Below are 20,543 nucleotides of genomic sequence, written 5' to 3' on the forward strand. Positions count from 1 at the left end.
CCATCAGAAATCATGCACTATTTTTTCCAGTAAAATGACAAAAATCAAGGTCATACCCAAAAACCAAGGTCATACCCACTACAGTCAAGGGCCAATTCCGTTATTCTGGATCCGGCTTACCATTTCTTTTCCTTTTTCTGTTCCATGGTGGAAGAGAAGAGCAGAAGTGTGAACAGAGGCCAAGTGAGGTTAGATATTAGGGCATTGTTCACCATATGTAATGCAGGACATAAACAGCACTCTGTACCGCCACTAACGTGTCAGGCACAGACATGGTGTCGGGGTCTTGATCTAGAAAATTAGGCATAGCAAAATAAAAATATGAACAACATTAAAAACAAACACAAGTAAAAAGTTCCTTCAATATCTTGAGGAGTAAGGGGCTGTGGATGACCCATTGTAACCGTATGTGGATCACTGCTAAGTGCAAGCTGGCATCGTGACTTGGCAGTACACTGATCACAAGGTGTCACCGCTGCTGGGACCTCCAGCGATCAACTGGAATCGTTGGGGAAATCTAATCAGTTTCCCTACAGCACCACCAAGAGGAAGAATGGAGAATTACATAGTCCCTATTCACATTAATGGGTTGTCTGTGTACACGGGAGAGGTAGAGTCCTCCAGAACGAGAGACAAGCTTTATCAACGCTTTCCAGTCCGGCACAGAGATGAGAACCCTAAACGGAGGACCCCCTTCTATTACCCCAGAACTCCCTACTAAGGTTTATGAAAAATGGGTTTCCTAAAATGGACAACCTTTTTAAGTCCAGGTGCAGCACGGCAACTAGCCCTGATCCTTATGTTGCTACCGTGGCCATCTGCAGTGTGTATGGGCACCCTTAGGCTAGCTCTACAATAAGGGCCCATTCAGATGGGCATTTTTCCCATCTGTGTGCTATTCAAAGACAGCACACTGAGTCATTGATGGTCCGTGTGAAAAAATCACAGCATGTCCTATACTGGTCCATATCATAAACCAGAATAGGACATGCAATATCTACTGCAGCGGGTATTGGACAGCACACGGAGCAGGGGTCCATGCAACTCATATACATCCATGTGAAAGGACCCTAAGTAGATAGACAAGTGGCTAAAACACAAACATTTCTTCTAATGCGATGTTCAGACATGGCGGATTTGCGGTGTGTATTCCGTGGTCACATGGTTTGCTAAGCCTATGTTCATATCTCCCTGCATTGCAGATAGTGTCATATTTGATGAGACAGGATGCCCGAACCTGACGGACCCCATTGTAAGTCAGTGGGGTCCGTCAGGTGCTGGTGGTATACGCAGTATGACCCATCCTGCGGAACAGTGGGGCCTCCATCGAGAGCAGAAGAAACAAGGCAAACATGAACAGACCTAAACTGGCAAAAGCTACAGGATTTGCCAATCAACGCTATAGGGAGGTCTCTGAAGAAGCACCGCATCTGCCTGTCCGAAGATCCGTAAAGGTGAATGCCACTTAAGGGTGGAGTGCTGCTTATGTCCCAACCCCCCCCCCCCCCTCCATTTTCCCCTTTAAAGTGCACTGGTGGCTGACATTTTTTGCTTACCGTATATACTCGAGTATTAGCTAACCCGAGTATAAGCCGAGTCAGTAAGTTTTACCACAAAAAACTGGTAAAACTTATTGACTCAAGTATAAGCCGAGCTACACTCGAGTATATACTAGGTAGCGAAAAAATGCAATACTCACCTCCCAGCCGCCATCTGTGTCCCCGGCGCGATGGTCTTTGCAGCGGTGCGGCAAGCTGCTTGAGAATTCTCCCTGCTCGGCTTTGAATTTCCCCACCGTCAGTGCTGTGTAAGTAAGCGCTGTGATTGGATCGAGCACCAGCCAATCACAGACGGTGCTCGATAAACCAATCACAGCCATTCAGTGATGTCATTCACTGAATGTCTGTGAATGATCGAGTGCCGTCAGTGATTAGCTGGCGCTTGATCCAATCACAGCGCTTACTTACACAGCGCTGACGGTGGGCGAATTCAAAGCCGAGCAGGGAGATGACAGTGGGGAGAAGTCTCAAGCAGCTTGCTGCACCGCCGAAAAGACCATCACACCGGGGACACAGACGCCGGCTGGGAGGTGAGCATTGCATTTTTTTTTTTTTTTACCTCACTCGAGTATAAGCCGAGAGTTTTTTTTCAGTACAAAAAATGTGCTGAAAAATTTGGCTTATACTCTAGTATATACGGTAACTTACCTGAATTGTCACAAAAACATGAGCAGCAGCTAGTGTCTTGCTAAGGTGCACGCTAATGAACATTGGCTTGGTGTGCAAAATGGCGGCCTGCATTTGTTACAGCTAACATGCACTTTAATACTTGACATGGGGGTAATTATTACTTGATGCGTCGCTGTGCATTTCTATTGCATGTATCATGTAACAGTGTGCGCTACACTTCTCCAACAGTAAAAGTTCGCCATATGGACCAATCAGAGACCTCAGATGCATCTAGTGCCTTTCAATAGGGATGGGGCATTCCCGGTTGGGTTGATCTTTAGTCTCTGTCTACTTCCCTGCATGTATTGATTAGCTGGGCTGTCTCTTGCTATCCAATAACCCCTTCCAATCCTCTTTCCAGGACTGAAGCCTCCGGTTGGGTGGTGTCACTAATAAATGGCGGTTGTGGCAAGCTGTGAACAGGATGTGCTCCCAATAGGGGTTTGCTTCTGCTCCTATTAGGAAAAAGAAAGCTAATTTAATCACATCATAGTCTTAAAAACGTTCTTATTCTATTGCTTTCTGCTGTTTTCTTCCTATGTCAGCCGGTTCTGCTCCTAAATACTTCCTCTTGAAGCAGGGAGTAGTTAAAGGGGTTGTCCATGATTAGAAGCAGCGCCACACCTGTCCATTGGTTGTATCTGGTATTGCAGCTTGGCTTCATTGAAGTGCATGAGCCTGAGTTATAAGACTACAGACAACCCATGGACGGGTGTGGCAATGTGTTGGGAAGAAAGCTGACATGTTTTCCTAATCCCAGCCATCCCCTTTAAGCCATCTTTAGCAGTTTAGGAGTTAGGGTAGTTTCACACAGGTGAGAAAACCGTGCAACTTTTGCGTGATGCAACAAACTTGCGTTGTAATGCGGTTTTAGCGTTAGAAAGTCCTATTGACTTACGCATTAAAAAAAAGCGCAATTTTCTTGCGTGACTTTACTGCGGGCGGCAGCGATGGGAGATTATTCTAAAAAAGAACATCGCTGAGCTCCAAAATCGTAGGAACAAAGATGTGATTTTGTTGCGGCAAAATCGCGATCGCCCGTGTGAAACTAGCCTTACTATTGAGTCACGGGGTCTGCTCTCTTACCCTGTCCTCTAAATAGTAATAAAGGGGTATGCCGGTTGCTGCATGTTTTTTATTTTAATTCTCACCCATCTGTTGGAACGGTGAAAGCAGATGGATCGGTGGGGATCAGACAGCTGGTACCCCCTACTGATGCTTCTCGCACCCACAATGATGTCATGGAAAGAAGCATACGTTGTGCATGTGTAGCCACCGCTCCATTCATTTCAATTGGGGCTGACAGAAGCAGCCAAGCACTTTGTATTCAGCTATTTCCAGCAGTCCCATTAAAAAGGAATGGAGCGGCACTGTGCAAGCATGACCTGTGCCCCATTCAATCACCTCCTCACTGCGGGGGCTACAGTGAGGAAAACGGGGGGAAATGGGATCCCTGTTCTCAGGATTGGTAGGGGTCCCAGCGGTCAGACCCCCATCAATTCTCAGTTTTTACCCATCCAGTGGATGGTTGAAAACTTGAAAAACAAGAAGTACCCAGAATACCCCTTTAAGGGCCTGTTACATGGGAATGAAGGGTTGTCTACTAGATCTGTATACATGAGACAGCCATTGGTTGAATTAGCCTTTGGCCAACAGTTATCTTATACGACACATACATGCATGCTTGGCCGAGTCTACATGTGTTCTGAATGCTAAGAGGACAGCCACAGACTCCTCTGGCAATAGTTTAAGGTCCATTTACACAGGACGACTGTCGGGCAAACGATGCCCAACACTCGTCCCTGTGTCTCTGAGCTCCTGTGCTGTCACATGGGAGCTAGTAGAGCTGGCTCTCTCACGGATTGGCCAGCAGAGGGCGGGGCAGTGCAGGAGATTTCTCTCCTCTCGCTCCCCTCTCCATTGAGATAACACAGCGGACGTTCACTACTGAACGGCGGCTGTTTATACTGAACGATGAGCTCGGCGCTCACCATTTATGCTCCATAAAGCTCATCGTTCAGTTTAAACAGCAGCCTTTCAGTAGCGAACGGCTGCTGTGTTATGTCAAGTGAGAAGAGAGAAATCTCCTGCACTGCCCCACCCCCCTGCTGGCCATTCCGTGACCCAGCCAGCGCCAGTAGCTCCAGTGTGACAGTACAGGAGCGCGGATACACAGGGACGAATGTCAGACATTGTTTGCCCGACGGTTGTCCCATTTAAAAGGACCTTTACTGTATCACCCCAAGAACAAAAGGATCAGTTCAAATCCAACTGACTGATTCTACAACCCCCCCACCCCCCCCCCGATCTACCATTCGGGGGAGAGGGGAGCATGAGAAGGCCACCATTCCCATTAGATGACTGGGCAGACACATGGACACCGGAGGGTTCAGCCGACTGGATTCTAATTGTATGGCCAGCCTAACTGTAGAGCATAACAGAGCATAAAGTATTAGGGATCAACTACAGAGCGACAGGTCCATCCGCCAAGTTAACCAGTTAATTGATAGCTGATGTACAAAAGTAATCTGCCCAATCAATTCAGTCTTCACATAAGGAATGATAGCGATCAACATTACCCATAATATCAGGCCGGTCGTCTATGAGAAGATCAGCAGATACTACAGTCTTGTCCCTGGTCAGAATAATCTGCTCCAAAAATTCATGTCCAAAGTGCTTCTCCACCCAAGCGTACTGTAGGAGAGAGGGAGAGAGGGGGAGAGAGAAGGGGAGAGAGAGGGAGGGAGAGAGAAGGGGAAAGAGAGGGGGGGAGAGAGAGGTGGAGAGAGAGGGAGGGGGAGAGAGAGGGGGGGAGAGGGGGAGAGAGAGAAGGAGAGAGAGGGAGGGAGGGGGAAATAGGGGGAGAGAGGGGGAGGGGGAAAGAGGGGGAGAGAGGGGGAGGGGGAGAGAGGGGGAGGGGGAGAGAGGGGGAGGGGGAGAGGGGGGAGGGGGAGAGAGAGAGGGGGAGAGAGGGGGGAGAGAGAGGGGGGAGGGGGGAGAGAGGGGGGGAGAGAGAGGAGGAGAGAGGGGGGGAGGGGGGAGAGGGGGGAGAGGAGGAAAGAGAGGGGGAGAGAGAGGAGGAGAAAGAGGAGGAGAAAGAGGAGGAGAAAGAGGAGAAGAGAGAGGAGGAGAGAGAGAGGAAGAGAGAGAGGAAGAGAGAGAGAGGAAGAGAGAGGGGTGGGAGAGAGGGGGGAGAGGGGGAAAGAGGAGGAGAGAGAGGAGGAGAGAGAGGAGGAGAGAGAGGAGGAGAGAGAGGAGGAGGAGAGAGAGGAGGAGGAGAGAGAGGGGGAGAGAGAGGAGGAGAGAGAGGGGGAGAGAGAGGGGGAGAGAGGGGGGGAGAGAGGGGGGGAGAGAGAGGGGGAGAGAGAGGGGGAGAGAGGGGGGGAGAGAGAGGGGGAGAGAGAGGGGGAGAGAGGGGGGGAGAGGGGGAGGGGGAGAGAGAGGGGGGGAGAGAGGGGGGGAGAGGGGGAGAGAGACGGAGGGGAGGGAGGTGCAGAGAGAGGAGGAGAGAGGGGGGGAGAGGGGGGAGAGGAGGAAAGAGAGGGGGAGAGAGAGGAGGAGAAAGAGGAGGAGAGAGAGGAAGAGAGAGGGAGGGGGACAGAAGGAGAGGGAGAGGAAGGGGGAGGGAGTATTATAGGAGGCAGTATTATAGTAGTTACATTCTTGTACATAGAAGACAGTATTATAGTAGTTATATTCTTGTACATAGGGGGCAGTATTATAGTAGTTATATTCTTGCACATAGGGGGCAGTATTATAGTAGTTATAATCTTGTACATATGGGGCAGTATTATAGTAGTTATATTCTTGGACATAAGGAGCAGTATTAGAGTAATTATATTCTTCTACATAGGAGGCAGTATTATAGTAGTTATATTTTTGTACATAGGAGGCAGTATTATAGTAGTTATATTCTTGTACATAGGTGGCAGTATTATAGTAGTTATATTCTTGTACATAGGTGGAAGTATTATAGTAGTTATATTCTTGTACATAAGGGGCAGTATTATAGTAGTTATAGTCTTGTACATAGGAGGCAGTATTATAGTAGTTATATTCTTGTACATAGGAGGCAGTATTATAGTAGTTATATTTTTGTACACAGAGAGCAGTATTATAGTAGTTATATTCTTGTACATAGGTGGAGTATTATAGTAGTTATATTCTTGTACATAGGGGGCAGTATTATAGTAGTTATATTCTTGTACATAGGGGGCAGTATTATAGTAGTTATAGTCTTGTACATAGGAGCAGTATTATAGTAGTTATATTCTTGTACATTGGGGGCAGTATTATAGTAGTTATATTCTTGTACATAGGGAGCAGTATTATAGTAGGTTTATTCCAGTACATAGGGGACAGTATTATAGTGGTTATATTCTTGTACATAGGGAGCAGTATTATAGTAGTTATATTCTTGTATATAGGAGCAGTATTATAGTAGTTATATTCTTGTATATAGGAGGCAGTATTATAGTAGTTATATTCTTGTACATAGGAGGCAGTATTATTATAGTTATATTCTTGTACATAGGGGGCAGTATTATAGTAGTTATATTCTTGCACATAGTAGGGAGTATTATAGTAGTTATATTCTTGTACATAGGAGCAGTATTATAGTAGTTATGTTTTGGTACATAGGGGGCAGTATTATAGTAGTTATATTCTTGTATAAAGGAGCAGTATTATAGAAATTATATTCTTGTACATAGAGGGTAGTATTATAGTAGTTAGATTCTTGCACATAGGTGGAATATTATAGTAGTTATATTCTTGTACATAGGAGCAGTATTATAGTAGTTATATTCTTGTACATAGGGGGCAGTATTATAGTATTTATATTCTTGTACATAGGGGCAGTATTATAGTAGTTATATTCTTGTACAAAGGAGCAGTATTATAGTAGTTATATTCTTGTACATAGGGGCAGTATTATAGTAGTTATATTCTTGTACATAGGGGGCAGTATTATAGTACTTATATTCTTGTACATAGGAGGAGTATTATAGTAGTTATATCCTTGTACATAGGGGGCAGTATTATAGTAATTATATTCTTGTACATAGGGAGCAGTATTATAGTAGTTATATTCTTGTACATAGGGGGCAGTATTATAGTAGTTATATTCATGTACATAGGGGACAGTATTATAGTAGTTAGATTCTTGTACATAGGTGGAATATTATAGTAGTTATATTCTTGTACATAGGGGGCAGTATTATAGTAGTTATATTCTTGTATATAGGGGCAGTATTATAGTAGATATATTCTTGTACATAGGGGCAGTATTATAGTAGTTATATTCTTGTACTTAGTGGCAGTATTATAGTAGTTATATTCTTGTACAAAGGAGCAGTATTATAGTAGTTAGATTCTTGTACATAGGGGCAGTATTATAGTAGTTATATTCTTGTACATAGGTGGAATATTATAGTAGTTATATTCTTGTACATAGGGAGCAGTGTTATAGTAGTTATATTCTTGTACATAGGGGTCAGTATTATAGTATTTATGTACTTTAGTTTATAAATCACTAATCTACCTCTACTGTACGCATGCTATAATACAATAGAGATCAGTATAATAGTCTTTATATCCCAACCACTGTGTCTGGACCGAATTACTGCATTCATTCTTTCACCTAGTCCCCCATTTACCTTCTCGTATGGACAAAACCGGTATCGCTTTATGGGGCTGGTGCAGATGAAGACATCAGTGCTGGAAGAGAACAAAACTGGCAGTTAATACATCATCAATTAAATATCATTATTGCTTTTGCTATCTCTCTTCTCTTTGAAGAACACTACAGTCAGCCTCTACCTAGCTTGAAATTGCTGCTAACAGTTAGCAACTGAGTGTAGTCAACTGCGCAGCAAATGGAAAAGAATTGGCCTTTAGATTCAGGGCTCCTTTAACCAAACCCATCATGGCGCTGGTTACGGTAAATAAAGGTAGCAGTTTCCACATTCCCTTGGCACAGCGGGTGTTGCGCTACAAGTTGCTGCATGTTCTGTCAATTGGCTGCGCCTGGGGCTGTTGTATAATAGTACAGGGAGATCTGAACCTTGTGGCCAAATCCTGCACATTGAAGAGTGTCAGTCAGTGCTTTGTGTACCTGGGTGTGAACTTTCATGGAGTTTGCAAAATGTTATTAAGTATCATTACCAAACTATACCTCCCGGCAGCAATCCTAAAACCGGCACACCAATATGCCCCATGTGAATAGAGCGGCATTGAACATGCCCGACCGCTACTCCATTTGCTTTTATGGAACAGGTGGATTTTGATGCACTTCGCAGTCTCCTTCCATCCCATAGAAGAGATTAGAGTGACTGCCACACAAATGCACCCCCACTACATTCACATTGGGATTGCCAGGGGTCCCGGTAGTCAGAGCCCCAACAATAAGACAATTATTCTGTATCCTGTGGATAGGTGATAAATGTATTTTTTGGTAAAACCCCTTTAAATAACACCTACTATTTGTTCATGGTAGCCATGGCAGGGGTGAAAACGATCTTACAGACTTGGATTGACGTGAGACCCGCCCCCCATCAAACTCTTATTGGAGAAGCTCTCCTTTATTATGCGTATGGATTGGGTGGAAGCCTCTATCCAAAAGGAGACAGGTAGAGGGATTTTTTGAGATATGGTAAAGTTTTATTGATATCCTACCGCACAAGTAAAAAGAGCAATACATGAGTCTTTCAGAATGACTGCATGGTACATGACTAGGTCTATGACTGAAGACCCCCCAATCGGTGGAGTGTAACTGACATGGGGGGGTACGCTGGGGGCCCGTATGCGCCGGAGCACTTATTCGTATACAGGACGGAGAATATGTTTCTGTTCGGAATTATACACACGAGAGAATTAGTTGTGTCAACTTGGTCCATGGTTGGTCAGGTTGTTGAAATATGTTGAAGGTTTGTTTTTGTTTTCTTTCTTTGTTTTTCTTTGACCCATAATGTGACCCCATGTCCCCCCCCCCTTTTATTTCTTTTCTCTCCTTTCCCTCTCCCCTTTACCCCCCATACGAAGTAAGAAGTCAGGAAAAGCATATAGCAGTATTAATGTTTAAATTCTATTGACAAGGATAGAGGAAATGTTTTCCTAAGAAGTTAAAGGGGTTGTCCCGCGGCAGCAAGTGGGTCTATACACTTCTGTATGGCCATAATAATGCACTTTGTAATATACATTGTGCATTAATTATGAGCCATACAGAAGTTATCAAAAGTTTTATACTTACTTGCTCCGTTGCTGGCGTCCTCGTTCCCATGGAGCCGACTAATTTTCGGCCTCTAATGGCCAAATTAGCCGCGCTTGCGCAGTCCGGGTCTTCTGCTGTCTTCAATGGGGCCGCTCGTGCAGAATGCCGGCTCCGTGTAGCTCCGCCCCGTCACGTGCCGATTCCAGCCAATCAGGAGGCTGGAATCGGCAATGGACCGCACAGAAGCCCTGCGGTCCACAGAGAGAGAGGATCCCGGCGGCCATCTTCAGCAGGTGAGTATGAAGACGCCGGACCGCCGGGATTCGGGTAAGTACTACCCGGTTTGTTTTTTTAACCCCTGCATCGGGGTTGTCTCGCGCCGAACGGGGGGGGGGTTAAAAAAAAAAACAAACCCGTTTTGGCGCGGGACAACCCCTTTAAGAATATACATGTTTCTGCACAGATATATGTTTTGATAAACATGCTTGATATACGGATATATATGTTTTGTAAAAGTATGGAAACCCTGTTTAATGCAAAAATGTTTAATAAAAACAAGGTGAAATAAATAACACCTACTTGGGTAAACGTGACATTTCTCTCAAGGCCTCCACAGCACCATCAATAGGGTCCAGGTCCAAGAAGAAATTCTTTCCTTCCCAGATACTTATCGCTTTCTCCTGAACAAAATAAAAGCTTGTAATAAAAGCCTCTAAATGTAGACAAATTGTGTTTCTATTCACTGACGACTAATATTGTTTTTGGAAAAAGGTGAGGAAATGAAACACAAAGTACAGGGATACCTTGGGTTAAGGGTGCCTCAGTTTACAAGCTTTTTGACTTGTGAGCAGGCTCTCTCCCAAATTTTTGCTTTGATTTAAGAGAAAAAAACTTGGGTTACAGGCCTTGTTCTCAACGGGTCCTCCGCTGCTGCTGGTGGCCCCATTGAAAACAATGGCCTGCCGGCAACCCCTGCAGTGATTTTTGGGGAAGGGCTTTAAATATAAGCCCTTCCCTAAAAATCTTTCCTAGCTGTAGTAAAATATATATACTCACCTGTCCGCCGTTGCCCGGGCTCAGGTGTGTCTAGCCGCCGCTTGTTCTCTCTGCATTTTCAATCCCTGCCTGCTGAAAAGCTTCAGAGCAGTGCCGGGAGAACAAGCGGTGGCTAGACGGCCCTGAGCCCCTGCAGACAGGTGAGTATATATTTTTTTTACTACAGCTAGGGATGATTTTCAGGGAAGGGCTTACATTTAAAGCCTTTCCCCGAAAATCACTGCGGGGGTGTCGGCGTCCTATTGCTTTCCATGGGGCAACGCCATCCCCATTGAAATCAGTGGGAGAGCTTCAGGATCTGGAACGGATTAATGGCTTTTCCATTCATTTCAATGGGGAAAATTGATTTGATTGAGTGTTTTGGGTTAAGAGCTCCGTCACAGAACGAAGTAAACTCTTAACCCAAGGCACCACTGTATAGTGAAAAGTTTCAAAACTTCTTATTATGCAGCGATTAAAGGAGAATTCCAGTCAGGGCAAGTGACGGCATATCCACTAGCTGACTGGTGGGGAACAGATCCAAGGGACCCCCGATGATAAAGAAAACAAGTGATTAAGTTTAGGGTTAGCTGCAAAGTAGTTGGATGGTTGTAATCTGCAAGGTAAAGCTCGGAAGGAGCCACAGTCTTGCACAGAGCGGCTTTATCATGTCTTCCAATCATTCCATATTCAGTGAACCAAGTCTCAAATTTTCGAGGTTGCCCCACTGTCCCGGGATGCAGGAGACATGTCCAACAGGGGCGGACGGGAACAGAATAAAATATAAAATGGCCTATACTCACCTCTTTCACTTCACCACCGCTGGGCACCGGAGTGGCACAAACTGATTGGTGGGGAGGAGAGAATGAGGTGAGAATAGCCGCTTTTTAAATTTTACTACATTAAAAGGGGGAATAATTACTGAGGGGGATGGGGGGTGCACTATCCCTGTGAGAGGGACACTAAAGGGCATTACTACTAAAAGGTGGCATGCAGGAGCACTATTACTAAAAGAGTGTCACTAACTGCCACTATTGCTGTGAGGGGAGAAAGGGTGTGGTTTAGTCTAAAAGGGGTGTGGCCTCACATTTAAAATGGTCCCATTCTCATTGTTCAAAAGTTGGGAGCTATGCTCCATTCTAGCAATGAGTAGGGGTCTCACTGGTCAGACCCTCATGCCTTCTTTGGGAAAGAAAACTCCACAAAACATATTCTAATAAAAAGTGAGAACCCATCCATTAACTTACGCTCAGTCCTGGCTTCAAAGTCTCATATTGCTCCGATACCCAGAATCCTCTGCGGTCCTCTAAGGCAATGTAAGGCTCCTTGGGGTACTGAGCTCTGTACTTCTTCAAGAAGCCACCTTCAAAGTCAGCCAGCACTCCATCCATGTCCACCAACACTCTAAGGCGCCTGGCAGAACTTGCAGAGGAAGAGCAGGGCCTGCAGTTCTGGAGTCCTGTGGTGAGTGTGCCACCCCCGCGGAGTAGCCTAGGTAGGGACATGGCACTGGACAAACTAGTAGGGCATTGTATGGGGCTTACTGACCCACTGCTTGTATTCATAGACCATTAGATCCACCTCCGACTTTACCAAGGGATGGAAGGATGCTCTCCGGGGACCACTTTACATTACTCATGTGCAAGGTTACCCCAGCCAGGGATGGCATTCATGTCCTTGGAGAAGATCTTCTACTTGGTACGGAGTCCTGATCGTTCAGCAGCTGCTGGGACCTGTAGGGAAATCATTGTAGAAATATGTCACTTGTAGTCCAAGGCATCGAGAATGTTACAGCAGTCACGCTGCAGGGTGTGAGCTATAGATAGTCGCCCGGCAGTGGTGCAATGACAGGATGGAGGCGGCATCTGTACAAGGTGACAACCGCAGTAACGTCCTCAGCATGCAGGAATCTCTGATGCACCGTGTTATGTAAGCCCAGAATCACTGCATGCATGGACCCCCCTGTCTTATATACACAGGGAGGGCTCTAGATCGCTGCATGCACGGACCCCCCTGTCTTATATACACAGGGAGGGCTCTAGATCACTGCATGCATGGACCCCCCTGTCCTATATACACAGGGAGGGCTCTAGATCGCTGCATGCATGGACCCCCCTATATATACAGGGAGGGGTCTGGATCACTGCATGCACGGACCCCCTCTGCCCTACATATGCAGGGAGGGCTCTGCGGTGCACGGACTTCTGCAGCCACAGGCTCTCATCAGTTCCTGTACTGCTGCTGCCTTGTAATGGCAGGCTGCCTCCTCCACTTAAAGAGACAGGCGCCTTCTGCTTGTGTTTCTGTTCTGCATAGCAACTCTCCAGGGGAGGGACCATAGAGAAATATTAACTCCTGCAAGTCTGTGTTGTATCCTAGCAGGGAGAAAAGGATGATGGATCAACAGAAGAAGATCACCTTCAGCTCTGGACGGATTTTTGCACTTAGATGTAAACGGGAATATTTCCATTCACTGACTTCAAGCATTAGTAGTGAAACCGGTGATGAACTGAAACACGTAGATTTACTTAGGCAAGCATACATCGGTCCAAGTAAACTATTTGCTGGGCTAAGGGTGTCAGATGTATTATGGGTGCCTCCACACAGGCGAGATGAGTAGGAAACTCCACACCAAAATCTGCGGGCTACCTGTGCACTTTGATGTGGAATTGAAAATGGCTTAGATCTCAATTCCGCATCAAGATCTGCAGTGAGACCTTCAGATTTTGGTGTGAAATTCCGCAGCGGCACATTAGGCTGTCCTAGAACAATGACAGGTCAGGGTGGACTTTTCCCTTTAAAGCTACTTTCTGACCCCTTTTTGAAAAAGGGGCGGAGCCTGGTGCAAAAGCATCACAATTTCAGTGCACATGCCAAAATTGCAAATGTATCGGATTGTTTTTCTTACTGAGAACAAAGTCATCTTGTAGATATGATACCTTTCGGTTGGCTTCACACGGGCAGACCGAATCTCACATTTCTGCTGTGAGCCCAGCCGGTAACCTTGTGTACCTAAATCTTCTGTATTGCATATGACCGCAGCGGATCGCCGTTGGTCATGCGCAGTACAGTTTTTTTTTCACGATTTGCATTTCCCACGCCATCGCTTGGGTACTCGCAGCCCATACGCAATGTTGACTTCAATGGAGGCCGTCCGTGTGTAGTCCGTGGCAAAATAGAGCATGCTGCAATTTTTCTTTCGCTTGCGGAATACGCAATTTGTATCAGCGAGTGTGAATGATAAATCTATAGTACATGCTTTTCAATGCTTGCGTTTTGCAGCGGATCCTCCGTGCGGACACCGATCACCGCTTCTGCAATTAGAATACGCCCCGTGTGAGCCAGGCTAACAACATGACATAATGTTACAGCAGACTTTCACAACTTCTTGGGTTTCTCCATCACACTTCCTAGGTGGCTTCAAAATCTTGCTGTAATATCTTTCCTTTTTTTCTTGTTAACCACTATCCGATATCCACAAGATTACTTGGTTTCTCTTACTGAGAACAAGACTCTCATTATAGGATTAATACACTTACATTAAACGGGTTATACCAAAATCTAACGTTATCCCCCATCCTGTGGATACGGGAAAACTTGCTGATCAGTCGGGGTCCCACATACATTGCCGAGTGCAGTTCCACTGGTATGAATAGAATGGTAGCACATAGGCTTTACCAGCGCTCCATTCCTTCGGCAGCACAAGCTTGAGCAGCGCTCCATTTCTTCGGCAGTACAAGCTTGAGCAGCGCTCCATTCCTTCGGCAGTACAAGCTTGAGCAGCGCTCCATTCCTTCGGCAGTACAAGCTTGACCAGCGCTCCATTCCTTCGGCAGTACAAGCTTGAGCAGCGCTCCATTCCTTCGGCAGTACAAGCTTGAGCAGCGCTCCATTCCTTCGGCAGTACAAGCTTGAGCAGCGCTCCATTCCTTCAGCAGTACAAGCTTGAGCAGCGCTCCAGTCCTTCAGCAGTACAAGCTTGAGCAGCGCTCCAGTCCTTCGGCAGTACAAGCTTGACCAGCGCTCCAGTCCTTCGGCAGTATAAGCCTGACCAGCGCTCCAGTCCGTCGGCAGTATAAGCCTGACCAGCGCTCCAGTCCGTCGGCAGTATAAGCCTGACCAGCGCTCCAGTCCGTCGGCAGTATAAGCCTGACCAGCGCTCCATTCCTTCGGCAGTACAAGCTTGACCAGCGCTCCATTCCTTCGGCAGTATAAGCCTGACCAGTGCTCCATTCCGTCGGCAGTATAAGCCTGACCAGTGCTCCATTCCTTCGGCAGTATAAGCTTGACCAGCGCTCCATTCCTTCGGCAGTATAAGCCTGACCAGTGCTCCATTCCTTCGGCAGTACATGGGACCCCCATTATCATAACTAGCTAGGGGATACCTGTCAATCCTGGAGAAACCTCTAAATACATACAAACACAACATATCAACGAGTGGAAAAAGGCATTTGTAGGATTTCAGCACTGCAGTATAATAATCTCCCGAATTTCTTAGGGTATTGATGCAGATTTTCATGGACATTTTAAAGGGGTTGTATCAGAATTAACTTGAATCACCTCTCCACACGTATGATGGATGTGGGTCTCACCGGTGAGACTCCCAACAATATGTGTCCTACTTTTCTCGTCACTGTGGGGTCACTTCTCCCACCCGCAGTGATGTCACATTGCTCGGGTGCTGCCTCATTATTTTCAATAGGGCTGATGGAAAGAGCTGATCGCATGTACTGTACCATTTCTAACAGTCCCATTGAAAATGAATGGAGGTGCACTACACAGCGTGGCCATAGTTCTATTAAGTCTCCTCCTCACTGTGGGGGGTTGCAGCGGCCTGCAGAGGATGGAGGAAATGGGACTCCAGTTCTCAGGATCGGGGGGAGGTCTCAGCGGTGAGACCCCACTGATCAGCTATTCTATGATTAGATGATAAAAGATAATTCTAGTACAACCCCTTTAACTCACCCACTTTCACTGGGAGTCACCCTATTTTTAACCTCCCCATACCTGGTAATATATAGTGGTGGCGCCCTCCCTGGTGACATTTTAAACAAGTAATAGGTAGCAGGCTGTATACTTACCTTCTCCGCTACTGGCAGCGTCACATAGATCAGATACATTCCTGGTTCTGATCCCCTTTCATAACACCTTGCAAGAAGCTGATCCAGGAACAGTTGGGGAGGAGCGCAGCCTCCCCGGGCAGAAGGATCCGGCAGCCAACATCGGGACTTTGCTCAATGATGAGAGTCGTACAAGGAAAACAAAACTCTTTGCCCTTGCTGCACTTTGTACAGATGGTGCTGGGTGTAGTCACCGCGGACCGACAGACACTGCAGGCAAATGTCCTTATGGGACTCATTTTCAGGTGACATCTGTATAAAATGTTATAACAGACCTGGGGCCACAGCTATAATCACTGCTGACAGTTTGCATCAATTTAAAGATATGTGACTCACTATCCCGCTACAAGCAGCTATTGTATGTTAAGACGTTTCTGACACTTTTTGTGGAAATATTGCAGTTTCCAAAATGTCAAAAACTGCTGAATACACTCTTTGTAAAAAAAAAAACAAACAAAGCAATCAAGTCCTTAGAAGAAGCTGTCATTTTGCTGCAAAACCCGTCCTGCGGTTCCATCTCAGACAGATATGTAAATGATGGGAGTTGTGGTGATTAGATGGACGGTCTTGTCACCTGAAGCCCTAAAAGTGGTCCCCCCTTGGCCTATAAGAGGCTGTCGGAGGCTCCTTGTGTGTAGTGACCTCTTCTTCCTCTTGTGTAGAGCTTGTTGACCACTAGACGCCTCTACGACGCAGAGAAGAGATTTCACCCCGTTACCAGAGTCTGAGAGGGGCGCATTATTGGGATGTGAGAAGCTGGATGGTTGTATCAATGAATTGTCCCCCACCGGCCGTTCTGACCAGACTGTTAGGAGGTGTTGGGACCAGTGGATGTGTGAGGGCACACAAGGTGAATGGGCTCAGGACCCCCAACAGAACACCAGTAGAGAGAAGCGTCTGACCAGACTGTTAGGGGGTGTTGGGACCAGTGGATGTGTGAGGGCACACAAGGTGACCGGGCTCAGGACCCCCGACAGACCACCAGTTGAGAGGAGCATCTGACCAGACTGTTAGGAGGTGTTGGGGCTAGTGGATGTGTGAGGGCACACAAGGTGACCGGACGCAGGACCCCCGACAGACCACCAGTAGAGAGGAGCATCTGACCAGACTGTTAGGAGGTGTTGGGACCAGTGGATGGGTGAGGGCACACAAGGTGACAGGGCTCAGGACCGCCGATAGACGACCAGTAGAGAGGAGCATCTGACCAGACTGTTAGGGGGTGTTGGGACCAGTGGATGGGTGAGGGCACACAAGGTGACCAGGCTCAGGACCCCCTACAGACCACCAGTAGAGAGGAGCGTCTGACCAGACTGTTAGGAGGTGTTGGTGGATGTGTGAGGGCACACAAGGTGACCGGGCTCAGGACCCCCCTATAGACCACCAATAGAGAAGAGCATCTGACCAGACTGTTAGGAGGTGTTGGGACCAGTGGATGTGTGAGGGCACACAAAGGTGACTGGGCTCAGGACCCCCGACAGACCACCAGTAGAGAGGAGCGTCTGACCAAACTGTTAGGAGGTGTTGGGACCAGTGGATGTGTGAGGGCACACAAAGGTGACTGGGCTCAGGACCCCCGACAGACCACCAGTAGAGAGGAGCGTCTGACCAAACTGTTAGGAGGTGTTGGGACCAGTGGATGTGTGAGGGCACACAAGGTGACTGGGCTCAGGACCCCCGACAGACCACCAGTAGACAGGAGCGTCTGACCAGACTGTTAGGAGGTGTTGGGACCAGTGGATGTGTGAGGGCACACAAGGTGACCGGGCTCAGGACCCCCGACAGACCACCAATAGAGAGGAGCGTCTGATAGTCTGACAAGCACCAGCAGCTCTAACTGTTTCGTTCACCATTCAGAGACAGGGGGCGCCATCGTTACACCCCTGTGTCTGTCTGAACCATTTCCAGGCTGAAGGACATTTGGTCTCACAGCCCCCATTACATGTCCGGCCTCTGACACCCACCGTTGCCTCCGTTTGCATTGATTTTGTAAGCGACGCTACTGAACGTTACAGAGGAGAACCGAATTGTCTTCAGCGATGAATCCAGGTTTAGTTTGGGCGCTGACGACGGCCGTGTTCGTGTCTGGAGACCTCAGGGTGAGCGCCTCAATCCTGCCTCTGCTGTGGAGTGGCACACTGCCCCCTGCTGGTGTGATGGTCTGGGGGGGCCATCGCAGACGACAGTCAGTGTCCCCTAGTAGTAATACGAGGGACAATGACAGCACAGCGATATGTTCAGGACATCCTGCAGCCACATGTGTTCCAGCAGGCTAATGCTCAGCCGCACACACAAGGGGGTCACAGGAAGCCCCCACAACATTGTCACACCTCAGTGGTCACCCGGTCACCAGGCTTATCACCAATAGAACATATATGGGACCATCTGGGGCGCCAACTTCGACAGGCTCTGAGTTTGTAAAATCTAGAGGCTCAGTTACAGCAAACGTGGACCGATATGCCGCAGGACACTATACAGAAACTGTATACCTCCATGCCCACCTGTATCACATCTTGTATCCAAGCTAGAGGCGGTACAACAGGGTACTAGAGCCTCCATGCCCCCCGTATCACATCTTGTATCCAAGCTAGAGGGGGTACAACAGGGTACTAGAGCCTCCCTACAAGGGGTCAGTTCTCCACAATAAATTCTCCCTTCGCTCTTGTATTGTGATCACCTCCTTATATAAGTGTCATCCCAATAACTTCTAGGGGAGGGATTGCTACTGACAATGAGGGTATATACAGCATTGGGCCAATTCCAGATAGGTGTATTGTGAGGTGTCTGTGATGTGACTCGGCCGTGTTACAGCTGCATGTCATCAGTATTCGCCCAATAGAAAATAATCCAATACGGAGGCAAAACCTGAAAAACAATAGGTCAGGCTGCATGTTTAAAAAACAGCCATGAGAATATGGTCATGTGACTATTAACATGGATTTACATTAGCTCCAAATTACCGTCCGCAGAACACAGACCAAATATGAGAGCAGCCTTATAGATGTACATCTGAGCATAATCAGCAATTTGTTCCGGACCCCCGGTGTGTTTTTCCGGTACCCCCATGTATTTTCTGTACACTCTTATAGCACATTATGGGGACACACCAGAATGCCCCCTTTATTAGAGACCCCCATCTAGTAACACGTTGGACTCCTTTGGCCTTCAGATCTGCAGTCATTCGTTGTGGTGTAGATTCCACCCGGCAATGAAATCTTCCTGCAGGAATATCGGCCCCTGCGGACAGGAAGCTTCTTGTAGTCGCTGCAGATTAGATGGAGGTGCTGACATGTTCTGATCAGCTGACAGGAAGGGGTCATCGATTCATGCTGCTTGTGCCAAATTCTGACCTCCCATCAGCAACAGAAAACTGGGTCCATCTGACCAGGAGATGGTTTTCCGCTGCTCAGTGATACAATTTTTGTGCTTTTTTGCCCCCCGGGGGTCTCACCTTCCTTGTTTCTCATAGACACAATGGTGCTGGAGCTGGTCGTCTGCTGGTATAGCCCATCTGTAATAAGGAACAGCGAGTTGTGCGTTCGGACACGTTAGTCAGAGCCCCAGTGTTGTATTCAGCTGACTGTGCAGCACCTGTTGGGCAGTACAATTCCTGACATCCTCCTCTGACCCCTTTCAGAGATGAGTTGTTTCTATCACACCATTCTCTGTCTACTCTCCACACTGTTACATGAGAACCCCCCATGCAGTTGGCAGTGACATCCTGTCCCCAGCTAGTCTTACAGCAAGCGTCAATATCATGGCGTGCTGGCCACATCATAGAAGTGGGTCCGGGCTGGCACACATGTGATAGTAGTGCTTGCACATACACCCTGCTAATCGGTGCTGGACGCTGACCAGTACACATCTGGTGTTGTCCTGAGGCAGCCAATCAGCCACTGTTATATATATATATTCCGGTCCCTCCTCTGAGAGGGCGCCGGTTACTCCTCTGTAGGTGGAGTTCTGGTCCCGTGCCCCCCCACCCCGGTGTCACCCCTCATTCAGATAAGTAATAATTGTGGTATTACATCAGCTTCCTACACTGTGGTGACTGTTGCTAGCAAACACTTGTCCATCGTCATTCTCTTATCCACCTAGGGTCAGTTCAGGAACCTACAGGTTCTGTAAGTGGGGCCGGCCTCTTCAGGGAGATTGCTCCACTTTGGGCACAGTTCCCATATTAGTACATTAGAGTGAGTTTTCCCTTTTTCCCCTTCATTTAGCTGCTTTTTGGTCATTCTGTTCTCCAAGATTTTACTAGAATCTGCATCCGTCCTCCTGGACAACTACTAGGTCCAATCAGATGGGGTGTTAGCGTTTGGCTTGTGAACGTGAGAAAGGGCCTCGTTGGCATCACTCAGATTGCTGGATCCTCCCATCTAATGTGGATTCACACTGAGACTGATCCACGGAGAACTGGTCACGTGATTTTATGCTGCACCCCGGGGTCACGGGGAGAATCTCCATACAGGGCAGCGCCAATCATGAGAGGGTCGGGGCTCTAATAAAGGGGCCACTCAGGGTAGATCCAGGTTTCTGCCCCTAATTACAGAAATATATTTACAACGGCCACGCCCCTTCCTGTAAACCACGCCCCCTGGACAGGCCACTCCCACTTCTCTCCTATGAAGGCTCCCAGGTTGATATCTTTGGTTTTCGTGGTGCATATGTCTAATTTTTCAGTTACACCGTGAGCTCTTGTGCCCGGGCGCCGGGTGTAATCACTGACACCGCCATACTGGCTGCAACCTGCCGGAGTCCGTACAAGTCCCAGCAGCCTAGGGCGGGGCAGCAGGGCATGCTGGGACTTGTAGTTTCCAGCTCAGGCTGCCGTCGTCATGACACTACTCCTTTAAAACCCGCACTAACCTTCTGGTGACTTTATCGCGATAGTTCGCGCGCGGTGACGTCGTTGGCCCCGCCCCTCAGTGACAGAGCTCTCGCGAGGTTTAG

General features: G+C 47.5%; 1 protein-coding gene across 2 annotated transcripts; it reads right to left on the minus strand.

Annotated features, from left to right (window-relative positions):
- Positions 1–1,987: 1,987 nt before the first annotated feature.
- NT5M (5',3'-nucleotidase, mitochondrial) lies at positions 1,988–20,537 on the minus strand. Of its 2 annotated transcripts, none has more exons than XM_066576688.1 (6): positions 20,460–20,537; positions 11,721–12,206; positions 10,018–10,118; positions 7,886–7,946; positions 4,808–4,922; positions 1,988–2,683 (listed from the first exon to the last, which is right to left on the minus strand). In XM_066576688.1, exons 2-6 carry the CDS (start codon positions 12,036–12,038, stop codon positions 2,538–2,540), a joined length of 741 nt encoding a protein of 246 aa, XP_066432785.1. In that variant the 5' UTR covers positions 12,039–12,206; positions 20,460–20,537; the 3' UTR covers positions 1,988–2,537. The 2 variants fall into 2 exon arrangements, with proteins under 2 accessions (XP_066432785.1, XP_066432786.1); XM_066576689.1 differs by lacking the exon at positions 20,460–20,537 and adding an exon at positions 12,645–12,699.
- Positions 20,538–20,543: the final 6 nt, after the last annotated feature.

This window comes from Eleutherodactylus coqui, chromosome 8, assembly GCF_035609145.1.
Source record: "Eleutherodactylus coqui strain aEleCoq1 chromosome 8, aEleCoq1.hap1, whole genome shotgun sequence".
NCBI lineage: Eukaryota > Metazoa > Chordata > Amphibia > Anura > Eleutherodactylidae > Eleutherodactylus > Eleutherodactylus coqui.